Below are 21,434 nucleotides of genomic sequence, written 5' to 3' on the forward strand. Positions count from 1 at the left end.
TGTTAAAAAGGGCATTGGAGTCACACAGACCTGCTTACCACGAAGCTCTACCACTTACCAACCATGTGGTCACAAACAAGTCACTAGCTTGGCTGAGCCTCAGGGTCCTCATCCTCCACAGGTGAGGATTGGCTGAATTAATGTATATAAAAAGCCTGGAATATAGTAGGTGCTCAATAAATAGTGGACATATAAAAATTTTAAAAGGTAGGACTCGGTTAGGCAGCTAAATCCAAATGCAGATACAAAGGAAAGGAAGTTCCTGTCTCCTGTCTGTTTTCTGCACAGCAGAAACCATCCCTGACAGACAACTCAGAAGGGAACTTCCTCCTTGCAAGGCCTCCTGATGGCTACAGTCTTGACTGGCTGGCTTGCGAGTACAGAATCGTAACCTTCAGGCAGCTGAACATCATTGTGTATGTCAGCTTTGGCAGTGCATTCGCAGGGTGCCAAGTAGTGGCCTGGTTGCCGGCTAGGTCTCCTTTCTCTATCCTAGTTCAATGACAAAGCGTGGCTCCTGGGCCAGCAGCAGTGGCAGCACCTGGGAATGCAAATTCTCAGGCTCCATGACAGACCCACTGAATCTGAAACCCTAGGGGTGGGGTCCGTCAATCTGTGACTTAACAAGAACTCCAGGTGATACTGATGCATGCTAAAGTTTGAGAACCACTAACTTAGTGTGTTGCCGACAATTTAGAACTGTGTTTAAGTTTGAGCAATGCTAAGAGGAATTGTTTTTATTTCAAAATATTAAGAGGGTACACATGTTTTTGTTACATGGATACCTTCTATAAAGCTTAAGTCGGGGCTTTTGATGTTCCCATCACCTGAATAGTGTTCATTGTACCCGATAGGTAAGTTTTTACCCCTCCTCCCCTCCCCTCTCTTTGCTTTCCAATGGCCTTTACATCTGCTAAGAAGAATTTAACACTGATGGAACATTGAGCCAGTGATTTTTTTCAGGGTTCAAAAATACATTTTTGCTTTCTGTTTCTAATCCAGATACCTAAGCCTATTAAGACAGTCAGTTAAGTTAAGATTCAGTAGGGCGCTGCATGTGAACTTCTAAAGTTTAAATCGCAAATGTGGGATGGGAGGTTTAGGGGTTGATAAGCTGTGTGTTTTTGCATTTAAGCCTTAACGGTGGAATGCTCGTGAAAGTTTCCTTTTCAGAACAGAAAAAGCTAAGAATTAGACGGTCTCACCCCCTCTTCTCTTCTGACTTTTTCAGAACAATTTTCTAATTCCAGAGAAGAAACTGGGCTCTTAGAAGCATTCTCCTCATCTTATTTTCCATAACTTTGTCCTGGAAAATGCAGTCTGGGGGACAGCATTTTAAATAGTAATCATCCGAGTCTAGTCCAAGAGCAGGCAGACCCTGTGTCGTAAACAGGAGGAGTAGCAGCACATAGATAATGCAATCAGCAGAGGATGAGCCCAGCACTGCTCTGGCTCTGCCTGCTCCTGAATTATTCACCAAACCAAATGCTACAAACTCTTCCTCCATTGCTCTACTTGGAGCAAACACCTTATTTTATTTAAGCCCTGCAAACACACTTAAGACATTGCATCCACATGTTTCTAATTCATTTACCCCTCACTCATCAGCATGTGTTGGGTAAGCACCCTGCCACATCCAGGTTTTATGAGCTGCGTTTACTAGGCTGCTTTTTCTTGAACAGGGATATCGTATATTTTACCAAAAAAAATGGAACTCGAGCCTGGGAAATGAAGCCTTCAATGCTAAACTTGGAATGAACTTGGAAGTTTGCATGGATCTGAAACTGAGCACAGATGTTACCCATTCTCCAGGAATAGCTTCACGTGTTTATGCACATAATCTCTCCTCTTTTTCTTACCTGAAATTTACTCCCCACTTAAATGAGGGCAGGAGAATGTACAATTGTTGGAAAAGTGTGAACCTCTTTTCCTTCCACTTTTTTAGCCCCTTGCATCATCTGAAAGTCTCCTTCTCGCTTACTAAGAGTGAACGCAAACCTATGCATTAGCAAAGCACCCTAAAATCCAGTATTTCAGCAACATTTTGCTTTCCAGAAGGCAACATTTTCTCCTGTTTATGTACAGTTCCTAAAAAGACAGCAAAGAGTTTTATAGTTTGTGTTAAGTTTGAATAGGGATGGGAGGGACCTCCCATTGACAGTAACAGTGTGGAAGGATTTTGTTTCTAAGAGTGCGAATTGTTGGGATTATTTTCTATATTTTTTAAAAATTAATTTTTATTTTTTATTCCAAGTTATGCACATGCATATTTTATAGAGTCAAATAGTTCTAAAAGTTTGCCCCTTCCCTGATAGTTCCTACCCCCCAACTGGTTTAGCTGCTCTTTTATTTACCTTCTTATCTCTAAATAATGCTTATATTGCTACTTCTGGATTTTTATATTTTAAAATTTTTCCATTGAAGATGAAGACTTTGTCCTCTTTCATCATCCTCTCCCTAGACTTCACCACACTTGCACACCTCCCATCCCACACCGCCTCAATATAATTATAATTTGGGTTAGATTAATAACCATTGCTTACGTTATAATGACTGTGCACATGCTCTTCACAGCACAGCCACGTGATGTACTACCTTAGGTCAGATTTCCAGGACATGGATCCTGAGGGAGCTATTTGTGCCTGATGTTCACTGGGGCACAACACCTGTGAGGGATGTGGGAGGCAGGACTGGGCAGAGGGTGAGGATGGACTGTGATGCAATCACACAAAGGCCTCAGCTGGTCCTACAGGAGGCCCTGAGCTGGGAGGGCCTTTGTACCGCAGGGACCAGTCATTCGATGGGGCTGTCTCTGGGGAGGTGGCTTAACGTAGGGGGAGGCAGCTGCTTAGGCTGACAGCAAGCTGCAGAAAGATACCACTGTGAACTAACTCCTGACTGCTGGGGTATTACTGACTTGGATTGGGGGGTAGGGGTAGACTATCTGGACATCGTACTGCAGCATCCACTACATATACCATGATTACTTTTCCTTTCCTGGAATTCTTTCTTTCTCTGTTGTTAATAAATACCTTTTTGCTTATAGTTTGCCTACTTTTCTATGTACTTTACACTAATTCAACCCCAAGCTCTTCTCAGTTGTGTAAATCGTCTTTCAATAGCTTCATATCTCAATATCTTGAAATCTCAATATTTTAAAATTTATTGGGTATTCTATCCATTCCATCTTCTTGAAGCAATCTCTCCTGCAACCCTCTGACCTGCTCCAATCCTTCCCTGGTGCACACCTGTCTTGCTAGGATCTCCTTTCATCCTCATACTGGGCATTCATTTTGCTTCTCTCTTGCGTTAGATCTTCTCTCTCCTGGATTCCATACCTTCTACTTTCTTGCTTTACTCCTTCATTGTGGCAGAATATATTCTCCAACAAGGGTGCATGAGAGAGAAATTTTTGTGAGAATTGCATTTCTGCAAATGCTTTATTGTTCCCTAAGGATTGATAATTTGGCTAGATACAGAATTCTAATTTGGAAATCATTCTTCCTCAAAAATTGTAAGGTATCGCTCAATTATCGTTCAGCTTTCAAAGTTGTTGTTGAGAAATCCATTACTATTTTGTTTGTTTCCACTCCGCAAACTTGTATTATCTTTTCTTTGTCCCAAGTGTTTTGAAATTTCATAGCAATGTGCCTTTGATGTGGGCTCATTTTTATTTTATTTACTGGGTGACACTTCTCCATGGGTCTCTTGTGCTCTTACAGGTCTTGTGGAGTATGCCAAGAATGCAAGGCCCTGACCACCCTAAAATTAGGTCATTGCTCAGGGTTATATTTGTGGTGACTATTTCTCAGGGTTGTCCTCACCTTGAGGGGTGAGAGGACTCTCCATCCAGGACAGAGAGCAGGGTTGCTTACTGTTTCCAGTAAAAGCAGTGGATCCCTCAGGTTCAGTGTTCCTCAGCTGCAGTGCAAAACCACTGCACGTGCACACCACGGACCCCTACCCGCTGTCGTGGGACTTGGCAGCAGAGGGAAATGACACAGCATGCTAGTGCTCAGGCTGCTTGATCTTCTGTGAGAAATAACACTCTTTATCTCTGACTCCGAAGTCTTCTGTCTTCTGTTTGTGCCCATGAAACAGTAACAGGCTAACTTACTAATTGTGAGGAGGGTAGAGTCAAATACCACCCTAGACACCATTATCCTGGGCACCTGATGGATTCCTTCAATCTGGGAACAGAAATTTTCTTGAGTTATTTATTTGATGATTTTCTGGGGATCTGGGAAACTAACTGCTTCTGCTTCTCCTTTTAAAAAAAATGTATTAAGATAAAATTCATATGTCATAAAAGTCACCCATTTAATTGTTTTTAGTATACTTGGAGTTGTGTAACTATCATCGCTATATAATTTTGGGACATTTTTTGTTATCCTAAGAAGAGAGCCCATACCTACTAGCAGTCACTCCATATTATCCCCTCTCTTCAGCCCCTGGCAGCCACTAATCTACTTTCTTTCTCTATGGATTTGCCTAATTATACAATAAGGCCATATATTGTATAATTCCATTTAAATTCCATGAAATTGTGCAATGTGTGGGCCTGTATGACTTGTGCTTTCCACTCAGCATAATGTTTAGCAGATCATAGTAAGTATCACCACTTCATTCCTTTCTGTTACGACATCATATTCCACTGTACGGATACACCCCATTTTGTCTGTCCACTCATTAGTTGAGGGGCATGTGGGTTGTTTCCACTTGTTAGCTGTTATGAAAAATGCTGCTGCTATAGTTTGAAGGTTGGTGTCCCCCCAGATTCATGTGTTGGAACTTCCTACTCAATGTGATAGCATTAAGAGGTGGGGCCTTTGGGGAAGTAATTTAGTCACAAGGACTCCACACTCGTGGATGGGATTGTGTCCTCATAAAAGAGGCTTTCCTGTGCTCTCTTGCCTCTTCTGCCACGTGAGGGCACAGCAGCAAGGTGCCAACTATGAAGCAGACAGAGCCCTCACAGACACTGAATCCCCTGGTGCCTTGATCTTGGACGTCTCAGCCTCTAAAACTAAAAACAAATGTCTGTTGTTTATAAACGACCTAATCCAAGGTATTTTGTTATAGCAGCCTGAATGGACTAGGACAGCTGCTATGATATTTGTGTACAAGTTTTTGTGTTAGGATATGTTTTCATTTCTCATGAGTATAAACTCAGCAGTGGAATTGCTGGGTTACATTCTAACTCTATGTTTAACATTTTGAGGAACTGCTATATATTTTCCAAAGAGGTTATTGCATTTTACAATCCCACTAGCATTGTACGATGGCACTAATTTCTCTATATCGTGGTCAATACTTGTTTTTCTCTGTCTTTTTTTTTTTTTTTAGCCATCCTAGTGAGCGTGAAGTGGCACCTAATTGTGGCTGTGTTTGTATTTCTGTAATGACTATTGCTGTTGAGCATCTTCCAAGTGGAACAACACAGAAGTGACTGTTGGTGCGCAGAGATTGAGCCAACAGCTTAGGTCCAGCTCATTTCAGTTTATGTCAACTTTCAAAGTGTTCCCTTTGTGGGCAGAGGTGACATTTAGGAAGCAGATGAGAACAAAGAGGGAGAGAAAAACAGAGAAGTGTGTGCCTATTTGCTCTTATCTCAGTTCTTGTGGGTGCCCTCATGTTTTTCCCCTGTCTCTGCACTGATAAAACCATAGCAAAATCTGCTTATAGAAGAGTCTCTTGGCATCAGAACTGTAATTTTATTTAAAAAAAAAAAAAAAAAACACAAGGAATGAAGTGACCATACATGCAAAACCTTAACTGAAGGCCTTCAAATGTATTTTTATGTGGAAATTTTAAAGGTGTTAGGGGGTGTGTGCAAGGTCTAGAGAAGTCCTTATGTAATTTTATAAGAAGTGCTAGGGCGAGTGTTTCCAAAGGCAACAGGATTCTAGGCCATTTTGTTAGGGAGCCACTTGCCCTTAGGTTTTGGTTATCTCCTTGTTGCAGATCTGAGAAGGCAGGAGCCCTGTCTAAGCCACGTGGGCAGAGGGTCGGTCAGACCAGAGTCTGGTTGGGGCTACTGATGGAGGAGCCCAGACTGAAGGCCATTCTTCTGGGTTGTTTTCATGTAGCCATTTTGAGATTCTACCAGTAATTGTCTCATGTTTAGCGTTCTTTTGTTTGTTTTTATTATTTTTTTTTTCTCCAAATGTTTTTCTGTAGTCTGGTTGCAAATACTGGAAAATAAAACTGCAGCTGCAAAAGATAGTATCCTAAAGGATTGAGGTAGTTGGCAGGAAGCCAAGAGAGGTGAGCGCCCAAAACCCTGAGCCATGCGAGGCTGCCTTTCACAGAAGTGCTTATGCCTCAAAATGCAAAGCACCTGGATAGTTCCACAACTTCAGAAAGTGAGGAGCCGTGGAGAGAGGGACCAGGGTCTTGATGGATGAAATGAGAAAGCAAGTTGTAGGAGATGAGCTTTGCCTATAACTTGTCACCTCCTTTCTTAGGCCTGTTGTTTTTTTTAAATCTATAAAATGATTATTTTAGTTTGGGATAATTACCAAAGGTCCTTCGGTCTTGGTATTCTTTTATTTTTTTCTAAGGCCACCTGTTATATCTTTGGGGCAGCCAGGGTAAGAAACCTGGTCTCTTGACTTCTAGGATAGAGTTCAGAGTTCATAGACGATTCAGTCTTCCCTGAACCATGTGGTCCCAGAGGCTCCATGTTATTTCCTGTTAGTGGTTTTCAATGGCTTTGGAATAGAAGGAAGTTTATTGCTGTGACAGTCAGACAGCCACACTGGGGAAAATATGATGTGTTGTGTTGTGCAGGAAAAAGTTAGTATTACCCAATCTGGTAATCTGATTTTTAGACAAGGGCATGACCCTGGGACATACTGTCTATGGCTGAGCATAGCATTAGTCTTGTCTCCAAAAACAGTTGAAAAAAAAAATCACTGTGTACTTGGCTTGTCTATTTCTTTTGGATATGGAAAATATATCTGGACTGAAAACTTTTCTCATTCTTATTTTGGAAGCAGCTAAACTGCTCTGAAGATGTTCCTTGTAGGAGTAATTAATTTAGCATTTATTTAGCGCCTCCTGTGTGCCTGGCTCTGTGTGAAGTGATAGAAATATATAGAGACTCTGAGATAGGTGATAGACCTAGTCAGGGAAAGGGAGAGGAAGGCAAAAAGCCAATACTCATTTTCCATCCTTTCTTCTATTTCTCAGGGATTTGTTTAGCATTTGCTATGTGCCAAGTGCTGTTCAGGGTACTGGGGAATACGAAAGTGAATACAACAGATACATCTTTTGTTCGTTGAAAACCATACTGCAACAGAGCATGGCTAAACTATGCTAGAGGAGGCCAAATCCACCTGTGATGAGGTAGACGTATAGGGAGGATCAGGATCCGTGGAGGGCTTCCAGGCGAAGTGAGGTGGGTTCTAGCCAAGTGAGGGAAGGGCAGAGGAATAGTTAATCAATGGCTAGACAAAGGAAGTCCTTACTTGGGTGCAGAATGTGGATTTAAGCAAGAATGGTAGGAAATAAGACCATAAAGGTAGGCGAGATTCAGCTCTTGAAAGATGTTTTATCCTTTGCTTAGTTAGGACTTTGGACTTGAACCCAAGGTGATGGAGAAACCACCTAAACATCTCATAATGGAGGAATTATTCCAGGAAATTGCAGCCATTTAGAAGGCCATAAAGATGATATAACTATATAGATTTTGAGTTAAAAAAGACAGAACATAAAAATTGTGTGTTTGCTGTGATTGCTGATATATGAAATATAATTATGGCAAAGGCAAATCATGGGAGATGTCTAAAAGTAGAATTTGTATGGTGGGATTCTTTAGGAATGCCTTTATGACAGTCACTCAGCATTGGATCTCTACTATATGCCAGTAGATCGAGATACAACCCCTTCTGTCTGCCATCAAATAGGAAGAGATTTAATAACTTTCATGCAGTTTTTAAAAGTCTGTGATTATGAAATGGGCAGAATAGGCAAATCCATAGAGACAGAAAGTAGCTTGGTGGTTGCCAAGGTCTAGGGACAGTGAGGAATTGGAATGATAGCCACTAGGAATGGGGTTTCTTTCTGAGGTGGTGGAAATGTTTGGAATTACATAATGGTAATGATTGCACATATAACCCTATGAGTAAACTTAAACTCACTGAATTGTACACTTTGGTTAAAATGGTTAATTTTATGTTATGTGAATTTTTATCTTGATAAAAAATATAGGAAGCAAAAAGGTGCTGATTGATTCTGCAGAGGTGATATTGCTTGTAACTCATCTTATTTTTTGTTTTTTTACATCGATAGTCAAGGGCAATCGCAAGTGTGAGCTGAACTGCCAGGCAATGGGCTACCGCTTCTACGTGCGGCAAGCTGAGAAGGTCATCGATGGCACCCCCTGCGACCAGAACGGCACGGCCATCTGTGTGTCTGGGCAGTGCAAGGTAAGTGCCCCGGACTGGGGCATCCAGGTGAATTCTTGGGGCGTCTGATCTGTGACTGCTGACTCCATTGTTTTCCAGCGAGTGGGCTGCTACCTCCCCCAGCCCACGTCGGGGACCCTGCACCATGAGTTCCAGGGGAAATGGGCTAAGATGGCATGGCTTGGCCAGCCCTGACTGTGCTGGAAAGATCTTCGGGAGTCTCTATGTTCCACTCTGGCACTTCAGTTATTAAGTGATTTATGTTTAGGCCACATGCTTTCCCAGGGACGCAGCAATCTAGATCTGGAGCTCCTTCCTTGCCTGTGAAGTGGAGGGTATGGAAAGGACACTGCTGGTGGCGTCTAGAAATGGTTGGCGTCGCGGGGGTGGCATTATAAGGGAATAGTGTGTTTTATCTCGCCACCCCCCAGACAGGGCAGGCTTCCAAAGGAGACTTGTTTGGTGCCTTTTATAGCAGACGTTGTACTTTAAACAGGAAGAGTTTTCAACCTCCTTGGGCTTCTGAAGTCTGTTCCAGGCACCGCCTGCGTTCCGCAAACATTCTGGGCCAGAGACTATCCTTGTGGGATGCTCAACGTTGACAGAAAGTGCTATTTGGTTAAGAATGGGCGTCTTAGATGAGATGGCATGAATTCCACATTAATTTGGGCCTGGACTCCTGACCTCCTTTCATCCATATAGGTATTAGTGTAGCTAAGATTTAGCAGGTGAATGAACCTGGAGCCCAAACTAAGATTCTATATTAATTTAACATGCAGTAGCTGGCAGGACTGATTTTCACCAAAGGAAGAGCACTTTGGCTGTAACATCTGAAAGTTCCTGTTATCCTTCGAATGTAAATTGCTACAGTTTAGTATTAGGGCCTCGAAGTGTGTTTTATAAGCACAACCTCCACCATACCCTGACTTTTTTTTAATGAGGAGATTTCCAATAGGATGCAAGATAACTTCTCAAATCAGGCTTGAGAGTCACAGATTTTGAATGAAAGTTAAGAAAGGAAGAAGCTGCCACTTGATATCTGATGTGTGTGAAGTATCTTTGGAAGAGCAAACCCTGAGAGGATTAGGACGCAGCATGGAAGAGTCAGGAAGCATGGTGGGAAGTACCGTGGAGGCTGAGACATGTTCTGGCCTCCAATTCTCCACTTCTTTAGAAAAACCATTGATTTTCACATAGCCTCTCTGAGCCTCAGCATCCTCGGAAAATCCCCGAGGGAGGGCCATATGGTCTCCACTTCTAAATGTTACTGAGCCTAAAATGGTGGACTGGATAGCAACCTGGCTTTTTCTTTCAGGTCCTGAACCAACTTTTATTTCATGAATACAGGTGTACACTACTGGGTAACAGTTAATGTAATGGTAATGTGTAATGGTTAAGAACATGCCCCCCTGAAATCAGACTGCCTGGGTTCAAATCCTCTCTTCCACTGATTTACTGTGTGATCCTGCAAAAGTTACTAATGTCTCTGTGCCTCTGTACATCCTCTACAAAAGGAGGAGAATGGTACCTATCTCTTGTGTTGTGGTGAAGATTCATGACCCTATAACAAGGTCTGGCACTCAATAAGCATGCTGGCATTTATCAGTATTGTCACTGTGTGTGCCTGCATATATCCCATTGTACTTGTACTTGAGTTTTCTATGCAAAAGTTTTTGCTTTTTTTTTGATGGATTATGGATTTGTGAGAGTCACATGATCTTTGCAGGCAGCGAGCTCACACTGTAGTGGGAATCACTGGGGGACTGCAGCTTCTGATCCAGCAGGTCTGAGGAAGGGCCTGCGAGTCTGATTTTCTAACAAGCTCCTGTGTGATGCCGATGCTGCTGGTCCCGGGATCATACTTTGGGTAGCAAGGCTTTAAGGGACACTGATTACAATATAGTTAACAAAGAGCCAGAGAGGTCAATATAGGCTGGCATGGACTTAAAAGGAAGACGAAATGTGGTCTCTTCAATGGAGAAGCATGTTTTCTTAGTGTTGCATTAATCGTTTCTGAGCTGATGATGTGAAAGACAAACACTTATAAGGACGTGGGTATGGATTCTTACTAATTGATCAAAACCATCAAGACTGTAAGGCAACACAGCTTGCAAATAATAATTGCTAAACGGCTGAGACATTTTCCAGGGTGTGCGTATATGAATAGGAATCTGATATTGCAAAGACGACTTTGATGTTACTTCGTATTTGTTTTCTGTGCATTTGCCTGAAATTCCCTCACTGAGGTTGTTGGAACCACTAACTATCCCATTCCTCTCTAGAACTTCAGTTTAAATAATCAGAAGTGCATTTGCTTCCCGGTTAAAGTTCTATTTACTTTGCAACTTTCAAAGGGTGACGTGTCCTTTTCTGAATATTTGATTGGAAGCCCAGAATTCAAATTGATATCTCTGCCTCCCTGACTTGTGGCTGAGAAAGCTGTTACTCACAGGCAGTTCTCCCTAAGATATGTGTCTGCATCTGAAATCGTCCCACCAAGCCTCTCCTGGCCACATAAAGTTGAAAGAAATAGCCAGGCCTGAACAAAAGTTAATGAAAGGTGACAAGCATGAAATAAGAATATGAGATGAGCCCACAAAAGAGTAGCCCAAGGAGGAGGGTATTCTCCTCATACCAAGCCAAATAAAGGCCCCAGGCATACCCATGGCAAGCTTGAATGCTCTGTTCCAACTCCAGGTACAGCCTGTGCTTACCTGTTGCTGGAGCTCCTCTGCACTCTAGATCCGAGAGTTGGAAGAGGGATAAGAAGGGTGTGGACATCCTGGGACTGGCTTGGTGGGGGCTGGAAGACTGGAGAAAATGGAAGTCGATCTCCAGCCCCTTAGTGCTGGATGACACTCCCTTTCTTGACAGGGACTGGAGGATCCCAAATGTTGGCTTTAGGCTAATGACTGCGTATGGACAGGCCTTGAAGGGAAAGGGCAAGTAGAGCTCTCACCCTGTCATTTCCTAAAACAAAAGAATGTATCAGAAGCCCACCAAATTCTGCCTCTGTCACCCCCACCCTTTCCCTCCAGACATCAAATGGGAATATCTGGCCAGTCTTCAGAGAGCTCTCAGAGACACTTCTAGCCCTGCCCAGTCATTATTGTCATCTATGCAAATGAAATAGCATTTATATCTGATTAACAGAGAACACAATCATAATTTCTATCATTAAGCATCACATTAACCATGCTGTGATTTTTTTTTACTTTATCTCAGCTTTAAACTGAATTTTTAAAAAAATTCCAAATGTTCGTAGTTTGATATGTATGTATGTACTATTTTTGCTCACAATTTAATGAAAACAGATGAAACTTTGCTTTGAAGGTATAGCAGGCATTTGAAAGAATGGGTCACATAGGTAAAGCACTAGGGGAAAAAACCCATAGCTCCCTGGTGACCAGCCTTTCAGAAATTCCAGGCTTCTAGACTAGAATGATCCTGGAAGAGTCAGAATCACCCCAAGGCCCACCTACTGCTCCCCTAAAAAAAGAGTGTGGTTATGAAGGAACATGACCTGAGTAGGCACCTTGAAAAAAAATAGGTTGCTTCAAAAAGACAGAGAAGGAAGGTGTTGGAGCTGACACAAGCCAGCCAGGGGCCATTTCTGAGAGTTTGCCATGTGCCAGACACTGTGCTACATCCTTTATACACGATTTCATGCATTTATTTATCTTTACGGTGACACAATCCAGTAGGACTATTTCCCATTTTACTAATTCCCATTTTACAGAGGATTGTTGTGAAGATGAAGTGAATTGTACACACTAAATACTACATAGGGGTTTATTATTAATATTAGCTTTTTAGACTGAACTGTTAATCAGAACAGAAAGTGTTGTTCATATGTGATGGAAAGAAAGCCATGTGCTGTAAGTCTCTCCCCTTTTCTGAGTTTATTTTCCTCACTTCCTCTTTCCAAAATGACTGTCTTTTCAAAACACAAATCTGGGTGTGCCTCTCTTTTGCTTAAATTTCATCTGGGGTTCCTTATTGCCTATGGAATAAAGTCCGGGCCCTTCATCGTCTGCCTCCTGCCAGGCCTGCAGGCTACCAGTGCTGGCCAGGCTGGGACGTGTTCCTCCCTGACCCAGGAGGCCTGCTGCCTTGTCCCCCATGGGGCGCACACACTGTCACATCAGCCTGGAGTGCCGTGCTGTGTCTGGCTCTGCTTTAGCAAAATGCTTACCATTTGAATAGGCTCTTAAAATAAATGTGTAAATGAATTAAGGTACTTGGTGACTCAATATGTTGGATTTGAGCAAATGAAATTAATCTTGAATCCAGCACACAATTTTCTCATTTTTGGCTTGGGATGGGCAATTGAATGCAGATAAAATGAGGAGATGAAGCCTCATTGGCCAAATCCCCAGAACTCAAGGCCTCGAAGGTGGGGTAGAAATCTTGGCACCTCCCGGAACTCCTGTCTCCCACATTGAGTTTGTTCTGTTGTTTACTATGAATTTCTTGAGTCCCTTCAGAGCTGATGGTGGAGAACCTAAGAAAGTGTGAGTGCACACTCACATGCACCTTCTGTGGAAGGGAAAGAAGCTCCCTTCTGCCCGGAACTCCCTCACACTTGATGCATGTTCCCTGGTCAGTCAGTCATCACCTCCACCGCAGGGCCTTTGCTGCGGCTCCGCCATCCGCCCACACTCAGTGTGGGCTTTGACACCTCCTCCCCCAGCTGGACACCACTTGGCTTCCACTGGGACACATCGGCAGACAGTTTCATACTTACTCAATAAATTAAAGCGAGGTAACTGTTTCCAAATGTTCAGAGATAAGCCCTGGACCGATGCGTTGCTCTCACTGAGGAAGAATGACATAATGGGTGTGTGTGTGTGTGTGTGTGTGTGTGTGTGTGTGTGTGTGTGTGTGCAGGTGCTGAGTTTCCATCCCCTTCCTTTATAACGCTAGTGTACTCTCCTGGACTAAACAATTAGACTCTGCTCATTTCTCTGTCCTTTTGCACTAAATTGATTTTTTATTTCCCACTTGTGGTTACAGGCTTCCTTTTGTGGACTTTGCTTAGAGTTTATATTGTTACAAGAGAATAATTGGATTGGGTAAATTGTCCTCTTTCACCAGATATTTGTATGATTCAGCCTTGAAACAGGGTGGAGAGCTTCTAATTTGCTTGAATTCCAAGGTTTTGTGGGTTTTTGTGTTTTTTTTTTTTTTTTGGTTTTTGGTTTTGTTTTAGACAGAGTCTTGCTCTGTCACACTGGCTAGAGTGCAGTGGCGTCATCATAGCTCACTGCAATCGAAAACTCCTGGGCTCAAGCGATCCTCCTGCCTCAGCCCCCAGAGTGCTAGGATTACAGGCGTGAGCCACCGCGCCCAGCCTTGCATTCCAACTTTATGTGACTCTTTGTGGACCCTCCCCCCTTATTCCCACTGCAAGCAAACTGTGTTCTCAAAGTACTTTCTATTTGTGTCTTTTAAAAGCTTATCATAGTATTAGTGATTTTGGCATATGTCTAAGCTCCTAAAGGAGATTGAGCATTATATGCACTTGTCTCTTCAGTGCTTAACAGATTAAAATTATTCCATAAATGATTTTTCAGTATATGAATAAATGAACAAAAGAACAAGTTACAAACTGATTGTGAAACCTGTTTTCCTGAAAATAATCAAGAATGGGATTAACTAAAGCAGCATTAAACTTTGGGGGCCCTTACTCTGTTCCCAGGACTTCTTGAAATCTTAAACTGAAACCTAACATAAACCTGATGAAATTTGCAAAATTTGCCTTATTATATGTACTTTTTTCTACCATCTATTATTTTTCTCATTTTAATCACTGCAACAAATACTCAACATAAAAACTCTGTTTAGATTTCTTAATTAATATATACTTAAATAATTATTAGTTAACCTAAGTAATACATGCAATTATTAATTAACACAACAAATCATCATAACTGCTCACTGCCATATACTGTGTAAGGCATTGGTAATAAAACAATGGAAAAGGTTAACACGGTTGCTGCTCAAATTGAGCTTAACACCTACAGCGGGGAAAGTAATAAAAAGTCAGTTAACAAGGAAAAGAATTACACATTTTGATGAGTGCTAGGAAGTTAACAGGGGACTGAAATCATGAAAAACTGTGGGGGCACACATTAAATGGAGTGTTAGGGGTAGGTCTCCAGGGGGGACAGAGGCCCAGATTACAAGTAGAGGCAACGCTACTGACCTGTGGGTCCCAGGAATTGGAGAGAGTATATGCCAAGCCTCTGGCCCAGGGCCCAGCACATACAAAGTGTTCTGGAGCTGACAGATGTCAAGATACCATTTTGCTCTTGCTCCCTGCTCTCTGCCCTTGGGTTAATCTGATCTCCTCCTCATGGTGCCATTCTTAGTTCCTCCAAGGTATGTACAGTTCTTCATGAACACCTACTGGCTTTAGCAATGGAAAGCCCCCCATTAAGTCATTCTGTAGGCCCAGAAAGACTCCCCTGAAAACTGGATGATGTCATATGTCGAGAAGAGGCTTTGGGGTCAGCCAGGCTCTCCAATATGACAACAGATAAAAGAGGAGTTGTTAGGTAAAATAGGGATAGGATGTCCAGAGTGGCCAATGGGTCCTCCTACCTGAGTGACAGAGAGAGGCTTAGGACCCCTCTCCCCTAGCATTCCCCCAATGGGACCTTGGAGTGTTCTGTCTGAATTATTGGCAGGAGTGGTGACTGACACTTGTAACTGAGAAATGAACTGAAGCTTCCCTGGAGAAAAAAAAAGTCCTCTGGGCCCAATAGTCCACCCTTACCCTAAGCCCAACCCCACCCCTGCCTCTAAACCAAGCACAGACTAGAAGCCCTGCCTGAGTATGGTCTGTTACAGTACAGATGCTGCAGAGCTATCCAATACTCATTGCATGCAGTCAATTCTGCAGATACTGTTCCGCAATGCATGGAATAAAACCTAAGGAATGGAGAATACTGTGCTGCTTGTGGAGACCCCATGCTGCCTGTGTTCAGACTAATAGGGCCAGCGGAGCAGTAGCCTCCTTTCCCTTTGGTCCTTGCGCAGGTTCTTGCTGAATCAGCTCGTTATTTACTAATAATGTTGACATAGGATCTAACTTTATTATTATTTAATTTTAATATTGGCTACTTAGCCTAATGATGATTATTATTTAACTTTAATATAGGCTGCTTAGCCTAATGATGACTTAAGCAGAGCCTGGATGTCTGAGTGAAGATGTGAAGGGAATATCCATCATTCTAACACCAAGTTTGGGTATCTCATTTAAATTCCTGCCAAACATCAGGTCAAACCAAGTAGTGAGAAGCACTGCTAATGGGATAGAAAAGCCTTAGAAAACTAGGTTGAGATGTTGTTCATCTAGATAGAAACGGGTATTTGAGGACAAAAGTGCCAGATAAAAACACTTAAAAGTTTTTATTTCATATTTTGAACAGATAATACATTTTCATGACCCAAACATCAAAAGTGTGATCCCTGCCCTGCACCTACCCAGTTCCCTCTGCCCCAACATTCCCCTTTCTGAAACTTTCCTAGAAGTTTCACACAATAAAAAGTTGAGTTGGTGGCTGTGGAGAGAAAAATTAAGTTAGTAGCTGGATGGCAGAGGATCCTGTTCAACTAGCCTCTCGTTTCTGGGAATAGGCCAGTCAAATCAAACAGTTGTGTCTGGCATTGTAGGGGGCTCTCAAAGCTAGGCCTCCATATAGGATGCAGGCAAACAGATCTTTAAGGAGAGACATTTCTATGGAAACAGAAGACAAACAGAAGTTAATGTCTGGAGTAGTCTATAAACTAGTTTCTTTCAGAGTCTGGAGGGCAGTCAGCTGAGAAGACCAGTGGCAATCTAACAGATTTTCCTGGATTGTAGTTTGTGTGAAAATTTGTCCAAACACAAGCTGTTGTGGTAATTTTTCTTCAAAGCCAAGTTTGACTAGCCTCAGCCCGTAGAGCCTTAGGAAAAAGGCAGTTTTAGTTTTTAGTGCTTCCAAGTCAGAAGGGTAGGAGAAAAATTGAAAACATTTGTCTGAAGAGTCATGGCCAGATATTGAAGGGAAAAAAAATTCAGGATTCAGTCCAGATAATAAGAAAAACACTTCAAAAACAATGAAGAGGGCTAGAATCTAATAACAGGTGCACTGTAGTTTTCTTTTGAAACATTTTTCTCTCTCTCTACTCCCCCTTTCTACCAAAGATATTTATAATAAGACTGGTTTGTTTGTAAAATAAGTCAGTTTTATTAACTTGGCCTGATTATTTCCATAAAGTACAAGAAGAATAGTGATTTACTATTTAGGATCTTTTCAAGTTGGCTTTGCTGGAACTTTTCATAAGAAACCTGAGATTAGAGATTTAAAAGCCACTCAAGGCTAGGAAGCCACGTTAAGGGTTTGATTTGCCTTCAGACTATGTCTGTAATAATTGTACAAATTGGGTGATTTCCTCTCTTCTTGAGGTCCCCAGAATATTTGGAGGTTCCTTGGCCTATCAGAAAGTGACATTCTTTACCTATCACAAGGCAACTAAATGAACTGCGTTTTTAAGGTATCAGCCCAGTTTCTCCAGGGGCTTCTATTAGCTTCATAACGTCAACCTCAGTTCCTTACAGCTGTCTGTCATATGTGAAAATATGATATTCCAGGCAAGGCCTTGGGAATATAACCAGTGTTTCCAATTGTGTTCTGTTATATGATGAACAGATTCTTCTTGAACTTATGCAAATAACTATATTGCCATAAACAAGAATACTCATGAACAGTTTCAAGGATTTTGGAGGGATAAGGCAGAGAAAGGCAAATGTTTCCATCGTTTTCACAGTAGTGTACTTGACCCAGCTGCTATAAAGCTTAAGAAAAAAAAATTATTTAACTCTGGAAAACAAAACATAAAAATAATCAGTAATGTTTCAAACAAAAAAGCCATTAAAAATCATAATCCTTCATAAGTTTATTCCCATGTAATTAATTCTTGTTCTGCTTGTTGTTGAGTTAGTAGTTTTATGAGTCAAGCTTTTCCCATTGGAACTTTTGAAATTCTTAACCAGTCCAGTTGGATAATCTCAAAGTCATCAGCAGAGGTATTAATTTCAGACTACCTGTCCAAGGCTTTTTATCCTTCTTGTGAACTTTTAAGACAGAACATTTTAGGAGTATAGCTGCTTGCAAAAATCTTTTAGAAGAAACATCAGGGTAAAGCAGTTTACTGTGGACAAGACTTAAAATGGCCATGGCTAAGTATTCGATAAGACCTTATAATAATAATGCAATCAAGAAGGAAGTCTGGTTATTTATGTGGCATATAAACCTTAACATTAGAATTATGACTGATAACATTTATATACCAAGACATACAAGATTTCTAGGAATCGTATCAAATCTTGGAACATATGAGTAACACATTTACACAGATACAACTCAAAGAAAATTAAACACCATTTCTTATTTGACAGTGCTTTCCATATGATTTTTAACATACCAAATAAGACTAATATGTCTCTCTTGAACTTCCAAGGGCCCTTCAGGAATATTTTAGTTAGTTCAAGGTCAAAAAGACTTAATTTAGAATTTGAAATTTGATTTGGAGAATTCTGTCAAAAATAAGAGTTCAAAACATTTGATCAAAAATAGGATTACAGGTCATTGTGAAACAATAGTCATTCATTAACCAAAGTGGTAATTAAAAGATTTTAAAAAGCAAAAACCTTTATTCTTTGATAGTGAGAAGACTCAATTTTCCAAATAATCAAAAGACCTAATAAAAACAGCATGGGGCACACAGAATCTGTTCCTCTTTCTCTTCTTGCTCTCTCTCTTTGTTTTTTTTTTTTTTTTTTTGCAGTTTACTCAAAGGGTGAGAAAAATCTTTTAGTATGTTTTATCAATATTACATGAAAATCTTATTTAAAAGAGAAAACCAAATTTTACTTTTATATCAGTGTATTAATGCTAAAGCTAATATGAATAAAACCGTATAAAAATATATATCCAGTATTTGCCAGTTTTGACCACACAAGATTTTTATAAACTCTTTACAAATTTTTTATTCTCTTTGCCCCAAATTTTTTACATTCATTTAGTTATTATTTATATCATTTTGTTATTTCTTCATTTTGAAACAACCTTTAAATAACCTCTAAAGTAGACAAAATTACTTTTTTTAAAATAAAAACCACATTCTTATGCCTTTTTTATAATTTTCCTCACCAAAATACATCTCACCCTCCATGTACATTTTGTATATAGAATTGTTGCCCTTATTTCTAGTAGCCTTAATTACATATGGCATTACAATTTCTCTTAGTAACTTTAATTTTCAGTGAAAAACCTAGAAAGTAAGCAATTTTGTTATTTATCAAAACATTTATGAAGACATATTTTATAATTTTTAGAAACATAGGCTTTTTCATGGACCATTTTTAAGATGTGGAATAGGACATATTACTAAAAAAATGTAAATATTTTTTGTTTTTCTTAAATAAAAAGCCAAAAGTATGTAAGCTTGAATTTATATTTAATAATTAATATTTTAGTATTTTAACCTAATTAGATATGACTTGAACATTTCATGACTAATTTAACATAATGTGACTTTAAGATTTTAAATTACTGAAAAGATTTTTGAAATTATGATAAGTTTATAAATGTTTCATATTTACCTAATTTACTCATTCTTAACAATTACATTTGCATTGCTCATGTAAAACAAAGCTAGCCATTTAACTTAATTTTTCTTCGGAAAAAGCAGAATCAGGCTAGCCCTGAACCATCCTGTCTCACCTTAACCTAGACCTCTGAAATACAGGACACGGGTACCCACCCCAGTGGTCCCCCTTAGTCATCCTGGGTCCTAAGTACCCACATGGCACCCAGGGTAGCCTGTCTGGGCCCTGGATTCAAATCCTAGGTATAGAGCCCAGGACAAAGGACAGAGCTGTAAGGATGATGCCTGGAGAATCCAACCCTTCCCAGCATGACCAGGAGACAGGAGTGGACCAGGGAGGACAGGGCCATATTGGGCCTGGCCCTGCCCTATAGCCAGTGGCCCAGGTGCAGTAGACACACATATGTCCCCACGTCTCACCATGATCATGTATCCAGACCTAGAATCCAGAGGCTCAAAACCAAAGACGTAAGTTCACAGCAAGATCTGTGCAAGGCTTCAGGGGACCCCAGTAGCCAGCCCTTACAGCTTTAGCTCACAGACAAATCAAGCAAGTATCCAAAATATTACAGAAGCAATAGTTTTATTACTTTAAAACATAAGGAGAGAACATAAACCTGACCAATAGACCCAGGCAGAAATGTCTAAATTAAATTCTGAAGACAAAATTTTTATTTTGTTTTACCAAAAATTTTAAAACTAGTTGTATTTACCAAAGATTTATTAAAGTCACATGAACCTGAAAAGCATTTGGACTTATTTACTTAATTTATGAGTATTTACTTATTTCTAAATCAATTTGATGCCACATAGACCAGCAGCCGCCAACCTTTTTGGCACCAGGGACCAGATTCATGGAAGACAATTTTTCTACTGACCGGGGGATCAGGGGATGGTTTTGGGATGATTCAAGTGCATTACATTTATTGTGCAGTCAAACCTTCCTCTTAATGATAATCTGTGTTTGCAGCCGCTCCCCAGCGCTAGCCTCACTGCCTCAGCTCCACCTCAGATCATAAGGCATTAGATTCTCATAAGGAGCGTGCAACCTAGATCTCTCACATGCACAGTTTACAGTAGGGTTCACTATCCTTTAAGAATCTAATGCCCCTGCTGATCTGACAGGTGGCAGAGCTTATGCGGTGATGCAAGTGATGGGGAGCAGGTGTAAATACAGATGAAGCTTCACTTGCTTACCTGCCTCTCACCTCTTGCTATGTGGCCCAGTTCCTAACAGGCCACAGACTGGTATCGGTCCATGGCCCAGGGGTTGGGGACTGCAGATGTAGACAACATACAAGCACATGTGTAGACATATACATACATGTAAGCATAACATATAACACACACGTACACAAAAGCCAAAGAGATCAGGAATACCAGTGCAAAAGACGGCAGAGCTTTAAACTGAGAGGAGCCTACTCATGACTCCTGGGACTTCGTGAGGAAGACAGGGGACCCCAAAACAAAAGGGGTCAGTGATAACTTTTTGTGTTTCTCAAGGGGTCTCAGGGTTGCCAGAAGTCCCCCCAGATCCCTTTTGAAGGTGGCAAAAGGAAGGTGGGGCAGAAGTAAATGGAAGAACAAGTTTTAGAAGAGCCACTTTGGGCAGGGAGGAGGGGTTAAGTTTTCCAAAAGGTCAGTGAAGTTTTAGTTACCAGGGGTTTGAGAAAAGGGGGTCTAGTCAACTAAAACATTCCCATGAAAGACATAGGATCCAAAAGAGAACAGAGAAGCTTAAAAAATACACAGTCTGGATATCAGCTTTTAATGCAGCAGACTTCTGACCAGAGAGCTCTTTTAAAAATTCTTTTACATTTCTTATTATTAGATTTCAGCTGGGACAAACAGCAAATATTTCTGGTTTAAATTTTTTTTTTTAAACCAAAGGTATCTCCCAAGTGATTCAGAACCCAAACCAATATGCCTTTTATGACGTAACCTAGGACACACTATGCCTCTCTTAAATGGTGCAAAGAAGCCATCTTCACAAGACCCACAGCCACCCCCAAAGACAGCTGGAAGGAAAAAGAGCCTTAGAGATGAACAGGAAAGCAGTATCTGTCCGTAGGAGGGAGAAGGATCAGTAACAAATGGGAACCCCAAAAAGTCAACAGTCACACATATATAAATTCAAAACAAATAATTCAAACTAGTTCTTTTAAATGTTTCTTTTTTCTCCTGTGTTAAAAGATTTGTATCTCCAAGGGACTGGTTCCAACCCGTGTAACCAACCCAGGTCACAGCAGAAAAAGCACAGAATCCTGGCCCAAGCCCAAGCCCCGCCACCCCGTCAGACCAGCAGAGACATCAGACCCTCATAGGAGCCCAAACCCCACTGCAAACTGTGCATTCGAGGGGTCC

The 21,434-nt window shown here is 41.0% G+C and overlaps 1 protein-coding gene across 1 annotated transcript in view; it reads left to right on the plus strand.

Annotated features, from left to right (window-relative positions):
- The window catches only part of THSD4 (thrombospondin type 1 domain containing 4), a 571,869-nt gene that overhangs the window by 243,823 nt on the left and 306,612 nt on the right, over positions 1–21,434 (plus strand). Inside the window, exon 7 of the mRNA XM_045530986.1 lies at positions 8,296–8,432. Coding sequence (XP_045386942.1) covers positions 8,296–8,432 — 137 coding nt within the window. The remainder of the gene's footprint in view (positions 1–8,295; positions 8,433–21,434) is intronic.

This window comes from Lemur catta, chromosome 1, assembly GCF_020740605.2.
Source record: "Lemur catta isolate mLemCat1 chromosome 1, mLemCat1.pri, whole genome shotgun sequence".
Lineage (NCBI taxonomy): Eukaryota > Metazoa > Chordata > Mammalia > Primates > Lemuridae > Lemur > Lemur catta.